This window comes from Apium graveolens, chromosome 2 (genome assembly GCF_009905375.1).
Source record: "Apium graveolens cultivar Ventura chromosome 2, ASM990537v1, whole genome shotgun sequence".
NCBI classification, from domain to species: domain Eukaryota; kingdom Viridiplantae; phylum Streptophyta; class Magnoliopsida; order Apiales; family Apiaceae; genus Apium; species Apium graveolens.
Window position 1 is genome coordinate 244907408 of NC_133648.1, and position 10810 is coordinate 244918217.

A 10810-nucleotide genomic window follows, 5' to 3' on the forward strand; every position below is an offset into this window, starting at 1 on the left:
GATGGTATTATAGAGATTTAAGACATAAACGAAACTCGGATCGTAATCGTAATCTCGCTAAAACGAACAAAACTCAACATTAAATTTCTGCAGAAGGTACCAAATGTATAAACTTTAGTTTCTTGCAAAGTAACACTTTATTATGGTATAAAATGTTATGAGGATCGTTTATGCGCTTGAATCGCTTGATTCCAATTTACGGATCAAAAGTTATGACCGTTTTAGTAAAAGTGATTTACGCGACAAAAACTGCTACAAATTACGAACTTTGAAATAGAAATGATCAACTTAAAAATATTCATAAATCGTGAAATTTTTACAGAGCGTAGTAAATAGAGTTTCTTAACTTCTATAAAAATTTTAAGTGAAAATAATAATTTTTTAATTTTATAAAAATAACATAACCAAGACCGCGCGATTAGAAAACCGTTAGAAATCATAAGCGGACACAACAATGGAAATGTAAACGGACATAAAAGATTTCGAAATAAAACGACCGTGACATGAATGAGTACTTAAATAAATAATAAGAGTAAAATGAGTCGCGAGAATAATTAATAAGTAGCACGTATGTACGAGTCTCCATAAATAAGAACGGAATCTAACCAAACGATATGTGTTTATGATTATAGATTTCCGAGCAGACCCTAGAGCATCCTCCACCTCAAAGTACCCTGGAAAGTTTACGAACCAAACTCCATATACTGTTGTGTTGTGAAAGGATTGTTTTACTATCTTTTGCATAAATACCATACTTGCCATGATACTAAGTATTCGAGTTTTCGCGTATATAGCGATAGCGTTACGATATATATGTCGTAGAATGTTTTAACGCAGCCATGAGCGTGATTTATGATTATAAGACCGAGAGCCAGTCAGAGTTTTAAAACAAAAAACCGGGAATCATTCCGGAGATGTTTTGGACGATTAAAGTCCGCACTTATTTTATTCCAAGGGACTCGATGTCCACTTGCGAAACATTAAATACCTCGAACTATTATTAAAAAGATTTCCAAAGATTGTATCCCTCAACTAGATTTAATTACTCAAATAATGGATATTATTTCATTTACTCATTTAATATAGCAGAATTGTTCTCCAACGATTATTTATTTCGAACTCGATTAATTATTAAAGATTACTTTAATTACTTAAACATAAATTGGTTGAGGAATATTATTTCAATATTGTTTTAAAATATTATTATTTGAGGTTTAATTATTTAATAATTATTATTTAACAATTAAGTATTTACTTAATAATTTAATATGATTTAAAAATCATAAAACCTGATTTAAAATACTTTCTGAATTTCAGAAAATCATTCGAGTAATTTTAGATCGTCGAAGAATATTATCTCGACTTATTTTAAATATTTTGAATATAGTTTCAAAAGAAACTTCCCCTTATTTAATTATCTGTTGACAACGGTCAACTCACATCCTTATTACTTCCTCCAAAAATTCTCGGAAGTACATATATATATACACCAATAAGATAAGCTGTTTCTATCAACAAGCAAAACGCTTAGGGAACTTCGATGTGGTTCGAGTTCTCGAGATATAATAGGATTCTTTTAAGGACTTGGAGGGGTAGACTCTATTACTATGTATACTAGGGAGACTACCAAAGGTACCGCATGCGAAGGTACTCTGTGTACTCAGGAACTTGTGAAGTATGTGTATACCCAAAATGGGACACGTAGCCCGAATGCGGAAAGGCTGATAACCGGGATACGAAGGTGTCGTCCTTCTACTAGCAGAAAAGGTTACTATTTTCTATAGTACGACTGTTCATCATATGCGGTGGCTCCAGTGAATGTCCTAAATTCTCCCAACTGGAATTGTGATGCAATACCGTAACCCAAACCTAGGTGTTGGGTTTACCATTAAGGTATTCACAGGATAATAAATCCAGTAAAGAATTGTTTTCGAAAGAAGGTGTGTATCACCGAGGAAAACTATTTTTGAATAAAACATATTTATCATATATGGAATTATACTTAAGATTATCATACAATCATTTCATACTGTACATTATTATGGTGGGCATTATAGCTCACACTTGTTTTCTTAAATTGACACAACACAACAGTGAATCAAGATGCCTGTCATGAGACTCGCATCCAGGAAATAGGTAAGAAATGACCAGATGTTTCGTAGGATGTTTGGTGTTGTACCTCAGGTAGACCGAATAAGCTGGATTGGTTTTCAGTTGTTTTTAGTCCGGCTTATTTACAAGTATGACTTTTGTAATATTTGGCCGACGGACTAACCTTACTTAAAGGTTATTTATGCGGTAAAACCTTAACCACTTTTGGGATTGTACTAACTATCACCTTGTGGATTGATATACTCTGGTATTGAATGGTTCGTTTCCAAGACAATAAACTGTAAGTGTGTGTGTGTTGATAAGTGTGGGGTCACAAAGGTGTGAGTATTTATATATTGTGATACGAGATAAGTGTTATACAGGATTCAAGATGATGTGGCCTCCTAGATCCCTGACCCCAGATTTTGGGGCGCCACAGAAATGGTATCAGAGCCTTAGGTTATCAAGTCTCGGAAAAGATAAGATATAAAATACATAGACATAATAATAATAATAATCAGTTAGAATTCAAGTCAAGTTTGCCGCCAGGCTACATAGGTAGTCTTGACAGTTTTACCCTCAAGTGAATTCTGACTCTAAGTTAGTAACACCTTGCCTATTGTGTCAGGTACCAGTGGAGCCTATGGGGGAGGTTGACCCGGTTGATGATGTTATGGCCCCTGAGCGTGACCCTACTCCCGAGCCGGAGGACCCACCTATTGATGACTAATCGACTCAGAACGACCCGCAAAACAAGAAACCTTTCGAAATAAAAGAATTTGGGCCTCGAAAGTATTTTTAATGAAAGCAGACTATTTTTCAGAGTCTAGACGCGTTCGTTTCGTATTAAATGGAGAAACGATCTATATATTACGAATAAAATAAGAATTAAATAGAAATAAATCAATTAATAAAAATATTAATTAATTTTTAAATACCAAAATATAATTTTTAAAAGATTAAAAGTAATTTTTAGGAATTATTTGAATTAATTATAAATAATTGTATTTTATTTAACTATTTATAATTAAAATTAATTGATTATTTGAATTAACCAATAAATTAAATCTATAAATAATCAATTAAAACAAATTATAAATAATTAAAACAAATATGGATTTTTTAAAATAATAAAAGAAATAATTTTTGGAGTTTAAAATAAATTAAGTAAATAATTTTTCAGAATTTAAAATAATAACTAAATGATTTTTGAAATTAGAAGAAATGATTTTTTTTTGAAAATAGAAAAGGATTTTTGAATTAAATTTAAAATCAGAAATGCAGAAACAAAAATTTAGAAACAGAAAGTGGGGATTTTACAATCAAACCCGGGTCATCCCTAATCAGAAAAGGGGTCGGGAATTGGGTCATCGGGTTGTTCAAGAACAACCCGCCGGAGTTCATATGAACCCAGGACCCGATGCGATTCCGGCCACCGGGGGTAAATTCCAGCAAGCCGAAAATGGCTCAAACCGAACCATTTGAATCCTATATTTCAGTCCCAATAACTCCTGTACAAACCCAGTAAGTCAGATATAACAAAAGGGAAGCAAAACAGCCCCTTGATCATTGTTTCCGGCCGGAATTCGCCATTAAACCCGACGAAGCTCGAAAACTCCGATCAACACCCTATTTTTCGCAATCCAACACCAAATTCGAAGATTAATAGCACAATTTGAAGCTTAGGATACATACAATCTACCTACATATCAATAATCAACAACAAACACACGAATAATCTAGAAAATCAAGATAAAGAACCCTAAGTATACAAGAACTCGACTTGAACAATCCCGGATTACAACACATGATTTAATAGCACAAAATGACTCCAATAATCATGATAAAGCTTACTAAATCATCAAAACAAACAGAAATTCATCACACAAACATAACCCAATTCGAACCCCAATACGAAAATAACAAATTTAATAAAGAATCAACCTTTGTTAATGAAATTGGTATTAAAATGTCGGGCTCAATTAGAGCTTCAATTTGATTATTCGAGCATCAGGAACAGATCAGTGAATCTCTCAAAACCACTGGATTTGTGTGAAGAACAAAAACGTACCCCCACTTATGTTCCTCCAACTTTTGCTTTTAACACTACAAGAAAAAAGTCCATAGACATCGGTTTTTGGCCGATGTCTATGTTGTTTGGCAACCGATGTTGATGTCGATGATGTCTATTCTAGACATCGGCCATAACCCGATGTCTTTACTTACTTAGACATCGTTTCTGGCAAAAAAAATGATGTCTATGCACTATTTTTTTACAAAAAATGTTAGAAATAAATAATTTAATAAATAAATTACACCTATTACAACAGATTAAACATATTACGAGCTATGTTTTTTTCCACATAGACATCGAGTATTTTCATTTAGGTGATGTAAAATCAGATATTAAACATCGATTTATTTAATGAAAGGTGATGTCTATATCGACACATAGACATCAGTTTTATCCCAAACAAAGTGTTATCTATGTTTAATTTAGACTTTAACATGTCAGTCTTTGACATCAATTATTCATCTAAAAGCGATGTACATTAACTTTTTTGACATCAGTTTTTCTTCTTTAAAAGTGATGTATATATTGTCACATAAACATCAGTTTTATCTCAAACAAAGTGATGCCTATTTTCAATTTATACTTGAACATGGCAGTCTTTGACATCAGTATTTTTATCTAAAAGCATGTACATTAACTTTTTTTGACATCATTTTTTGTTCTTTAGGAGTGATGTACAATTGCTTTTGTAACTAAGATATATCAAATATACGGAACTTGCACTCAAGTAAACTAAAGAAATAATAGATTTGAATACATGCTGAAATACATAGTCTGGTCCTTTATCATCATCAAAATAAACTGCATCTTACATTGAAAAGATACTAGTTTGTTTTCTGCTATGCCCATCAATTCATCATCTATATATTTTGGTGAAGCATCTACATTCTCACGAAGACTGGATCCAAGTTCCCGCTGTGTTTTAGAGTTTTGTCCACCAGTTGACTTCTGCAACACGTCTAAATAGATGCATGTTCCAGCTAATTATTGGCGAAAAAGATTTAAAGGTGGCCTGTAAAATAGTGAAGTACGATGCTCAAGGTTTTTATGGAGTATACCCAAAGTCAAAGAAGGGACATAGAAAACATATATCAGTGTGCGGAAGTTCTTTATAGTTTATACCTCTCAGCAGAAATGTGGTGCATTCGTGATCTGAGATTAGTATATGAATTATAAGATGCATCAAACTCTAAGATAGAGAATAATATATCCATGACGCTGATCTTTTGTGCGGTCTTTAGCATGGCCCAGTATTTCTTCTGCAAATTTAAGAGCTGATTTAAAAAACTGTACTCTCAGTTTTTCTTTCAATGCTATACTTTCCCCAAGATGAAACTATTAAAACTAGTGCTCTCTCATTGTTCTAGCTTATTAGAGTATAAATATGTAGATAAGAGTAAGTACCTGTAGTTACAGACTCTTCATTTTGTATATTGACCTCCATGGAATCCACAACATCAGAGAGCTAAGAAATAAGATGGTATTAGAAAGTACATAAGAAGCTTTGATGCAGGACAAAAAACAAAGGCAATAAAATAAGAAGGATAGCTAGTAAAATTGTTGTGCAACTAATTCTAGAAATATTGTTTGGGTGAATTCATATCAGAGAAAATTTAGACCATACCACCTATTACTCAGCTACAACGAAAAGAACATATATGATGCGACCAAACACAATAAAAATTAAAGTTAAGAATTTACCTTTCTCACAGAGAGAAGCAACTATTAAGCACTGCATATCTATTGAACTCCGTTCATTTACATCCATTCCATTTTTTATAATTTGGAGAGAGTAGATATATGACATCAAATTGAAAGGATAATATAGGAGAGCTGGGCAACAATTTAATTATTTAAAGTTTGCAACTGGTAAAATATTATCACATCAGTAGTGCGGTGCATAGGACTACTTCATGAGCTGATATATTTATCCAAGTCGAATTGGCCAAAACGTGTAGAATTAGTTTTTCACACTAAACTAGAGTGAAATTATAGGGAATAATTGTGGATATATAGAAGAAAACACTAAACATCAATATGTACTCACAGGGAATATAGTTTTGTGCAACTGCGCTTCATACTCGACAACAATGACAGGTTCATCATGAAGAAAATGCTGGAAAAGAAAAGGTTGAGTAGGAAGGTCAAACTTGACAACAACAAAGAAAACATTAGACAAAGGCAAAGAAGTAATATACTTGCAAATACTCATCTCGCAAGCTGGTTGACTGCATCTGATCCCGCTCCAAATAGGCAGATTCGATTTCTGACAATAAGAACGCCCGAGCAATAGCTATTTCACGCTCAGAAAACCCATGTAGCCGAACCCTTGCAACCTAAAAGATAAGAAATCAGTAGAAGAAATATAAGAAAGACTTAACAATTTTATAAAAATGCACACCTCAGTAAGCATTGATTCCAAGGCCTCTATAGTTCCTTTCTCTTTGCAAGAGGAAGTCATTATATAGGCCTTACTTGGTCGAACAAGGACATCAGCAGAATCCGAGCATGAAAAATATGGTAGATCCTTCTTGCGAGATATCTTAAAGAATCTTTGGTTCAAAGCATGAAAGAACATGCACTCTACAAGTAATTCCCTGTAATCCCTTACAGTCCTCAGCTCCACCACAGGCATCTTACAGCTTACCATCACTGCAGGCTATTCAAGGCCAATTAAAGATAGGAATTGTCTGACTTATTGCATGGAAAGGATCATCCAACATGAAAATACATGGTTAAAAAGAAGTGTAGTTAAAAAAGATGCACAACAAACTAACCCCGGCAGCTTCAGATTCTAACAAACATGAATATCGTGGCTCTTCGTGTGATGGAACCAGAAAGTGTGGTATAGGAGGAGGATCAGATGCTGAAATTTTATTCCCGAAATACATCTTTATAAGCTCAACAACAATCTGTTATATCGATTATGACGAGCGAGGGAAGAGAGAATTAGATAATTAAAAAATAAAACTCAGCATTATTAGTCGCCGTATTTCAAAGGAATATACTATATTATTAAGCTTGCTGACATGATTGGATTTGACACAATTCATTCCAAATACACACACAGATTCTTTCCAGGTTTAATTTTACCAACTGGAGATTTTTTTCACTCTGGTGAGAACATATATATTAAATACACGTCTGTTATGAAATATCAAAGTATGCGATAAATAGCCAGATTTGAAATCTAGACCTGTGTATCAGCGAAATCTCCAATTGCTACAACAACCATATTTTTCAGATGATACCATTTCCTGTAGAACTGTTTCACAGTCCCAGGAGACACAGTTCGGATCACCTTTTCCAGTCCAATGGGTAAACGCTCGGCATACTGCAACCATTGTTGAGCATATATGATGTATTCATATAGATATAGATGTATTGTTCCCAAAATCATGCTCACAATAAATTACAACTATACCCTAATTCAAACAGGAAACACCAAACTCATATTAAAAGTACTACGATAAAAAGAATTGATCACCTTACTTTCAATTCTTAGGCTAATAGTGAGCATGCCAATGCAAAAGCACAGATAAGTTTCGTTCACAAATAAAAAGGAGCACAAAACGAACTTGTACAATACAATGAGGATCACATACATATAAGCTTAAACCGACATACTAAAAAATCAGGATTACTGAGCACGTCAATCAGGATTCGTTTTCTAATTAAGCTAAGAGAATGTTCGACAAGTGCTAGATAATAGCTAAAAATATTTGGAATTAAAAGTGCCAACAACTAGACCTTTGAACCTTCCATCATGAGCGCCCAATGTGCCTCATGCATCCTTCCATTAGCATTTCTAGTACCTCTATACTCTTCCAGAACTGCTCCTCTTTCTTTCTCCAAATCATCTGATGATACCCGAATCTGTACTAGGCATAAGGTTGAACCTATAAAGATATATGATAAAATCTCAAATTATATAAAAAAACCAAAACGTCACTATTACCTCTAACTGAATTCAACCAGTATAGATATAGCCTGAGGTAAAACTTCAGGCTTATAAACCGGAACAAACAGTTCATAAACAGTTTCATCAGAAGATGTCACTGCATTTTGACAAGCCCCAAATTCTGCACCATCACTTTCAAGAAACTTTATAATATCATGATTCGTGTACTTGTTAGTCGCACTGAAAGCAAAATGCTCAACAATGTGCGTAACTCCGCGCTCTTTCTCCTCTTCCAACACCGATCTGCCATATAAACTTGTCGAATTATAAAAACAACCCAAATAAACTGTGTATGCAGGAATTATAACAAACAAGTAAACACTTTTCACTGCAACTCCCTTGATTATACCCAAGATTTCATCTACAATCAAAGCACCTTAAATATAAACCAAAGATTACCTTAAATAATAGTTGTATCATATAGAAAAACAAAATTAAAAAATTAATAAATGAAAGATAAATCCAAGTAAACGAAAATAACATGCTAATTATTACCCAAACCATATTCCTTATAACCAACAAAGAGTATTAAAATTAAAAAACCCCAATTTAAAAAATTAGGGTTTCGATTTTAAAAATCCCCAATTTAAGAAATTAGGGTTTTGATTTTAAAAAACTTAAATGTTAAAGTAGAGAAGACCATAATAGTATTCATGTAAAGGAGACACCAAGAGATTGTTAGCAGACCGGTGAAGGTGATTGTGATGGTGAACCCATCGGACCTGGTGGAGATGATGGTTACTAAAACAGCAGAGCTGGTGGCACTGGCCATTAGAGTAGCGAAGGTTGTAGTGGTGAGAGACGAGTGAGAGAGAGAGAGAGAGAGAGAGAGAGAGAGAGAGAGATTCAGTGGGGGTTGAGAGATGAGAGAGAGATTTGTGAGAGATTTACTTTTTTTTTGTTTTTAGTTTCTCTGGACAGGGGGAATAATTGGCAATCAAACGAGGGAAAGTTTTGTAAAATTTCACTAAGGGGGAAACAAATTGAAGTGGCCCGCGCTGATTTATTTTAGAGAACTTTAGACATCGGTTGTTAAATAATCGATGCCTTCAAATAACAAAGACATCTGAAAAACACGGGGTGATGTTATTACCTCTTTTAACATCAGTGGCATCCGCAACCGATGTCTAATGTGTGATGTCTATTCAACTTTTTCTTGTAGTGTAATGAAATAAAAATGAAATAAAATAAATAATTCAGGCTATTTATATTTTTAATAAATACATACATCAAAAGCAATTAAGTATATTTTTATCCCTTATTTAAAATAATTAGGCCCAAAAATAATACAGTATAAGCGGTTGTACGTCAAAAAAGAGCATTGTAATAAATTTTATATCGGGACTCCCTAGAATCAAATAAATGATAAATTTTATATCGGGACTCCCTAGAATCAGATTATTGAGATTTCTCTTTAATTCTAAATTCTGGAATTGATTTAAGAAATTTAGAAACCGAAGGCGCCATCACTACTAGAAATAGTGCCTACCATATCACCCATTTAACATCGGTTAGAAATGTCACCGATGTTAAAAGTAGCTTTAACATCGGTTGCTTTAAAACCGATGTTAAAGGTGTTGTAAGACATCAGTATCTAAACAAACCGATGTCTATAATCATTTTTTTTAAAAATAAAAAAGGTCCGCTTCTTTCTTTCCCCCGTTAATACACCAAAAAATTCCCCATTAACCAAATTTTTTATTTTCAGTTCCCCCCATTAACCAAAACAGTTTCCCCCTTCTCTCTCTCTCTCAGCTCTCTCATTCTCTCTTCTCTCTCTCTCTCATTATCTCATTCTCTCTTCTCCCTTCTCTCTTCTCTCTCACTGTCATGTCTCTCTTCTCTCTTCTCTCTCATCTCTCACTGTCTCTCTTCTCACTCATTCTCTTTAACCTAAAACCCCTAAAATATATATGAATTAAACTCTATTAATTCATAAATCGAGGTCGATTGGTGCTGAAGAGCCTTAATGGAAGTCTGGACTACTCGATTAGTGTGTGAAAAGTATATTTTTTGAATATAATTTCAAATTTTATGTTTTGATTTTAATCGAGTTTGTTTACGGTTCGGTCTCTGGAGCTGGGTTTGGTTAATCTTGAAGTGGGTTTGCTCGATTAGGTAAGATTTCATATGCATGTGTATGTTTTGTTACTTTAATAGATGCATGTGTTCCTCCCTGTTCTTTTTTAATTTTAATAGATGCATGTGTATGGATCTTGTTTAGTTTATGTTGTGTATGTTCTTGTTCTTGTTCTTGTTCTTGTTCTGTTTAGTTTATGTTGTGTTCCTCACTGTATGTACTTGTTCTTGTTCTTTTTTATGTTCTTGTTTATGTTCTTGTTTAGTTTAGGTGTGGAATTGTATATGGGTAAACATGTGTAGTTGTAATAATTAATTTATATATTTAATTATGCGTGTTACAAGAATTCATATTACAAGCATTCGCATGTTTAATTTATATGCATAATTAATTAATATGTTTAATTATGTTTAATCCTAAATAAGTAAACAACTAAGTGTTACTTCTTAATATTTGAAATGACAAACATGTAGGTTGCTAGGTTGCTGTTTGTCTTAAAAATATATGGATAAGTCATGGATTTTCAAAGACATGGATTCTTTAGAATATCAGTGAGGGTTTAAAGTTTCTTAATATTTGTAGAAGAAAACTCAAAGGGTCCTAA

At 33.4% G+C, this 10810-nt stretch overlaps 1 protein-coding gene across 1 annotated transcript; it reads right to left on the bottom strand.

Moving 5' to 3' along the window:
- Positions 1-6127: 6127 nt before the first annotated feature.
- On the bottom strand, positions 6128-8898 carry LOC141698825 (zinc protease PQQL-like). Its single transcript, XM_074503476.1, has 8 exons — positions 8814-8898; positions 8131-8502; positions 7916-8064; positions 7362-7499; positions 6943-7077; positions 6567-6824; positions 6364-6501; positions 6128-6281 (listed from the first exon to the last, which is right to left on the bottom strand). The coding sequence occupies exons 1-8, from the start codon at positions 8896-8898 to the stop codon at positions 6198-6200; spliced, it is 1359 nt and encodes a 452-aa protein (XP_074359577.1). The 3' UTR covers positions 6128-6197.
- Between the last annotated feature and the right edge of the window lie 1912 nt (positions 8899-10810).

Excerpts from the sequence above, each read along its gene's own strand:
- LOC141698825 (XM_074503476.1), bottom strand. The coding sequence starts at position 8,898 with ATGGCCAGTGCCACCAGCTCTGCTGTTTTAGTAACCATCATCTCCACC. Across the intron at positions 7,078-7,361 it reads GAGATTTCGCTGATACACAG|ATTGTTGTTGAGCTTATAAA; the intron begins GTCTAGATTTCA and ends TCGATATAACAG. Across the intron at positions 6,502-6,566 it reads TGGAATCAATGCTTACTGAG|GTTGCAAGGGTTCGGCTACA; the intron begins GTGTGCATTTTT and ends CTTATCTTTTAG.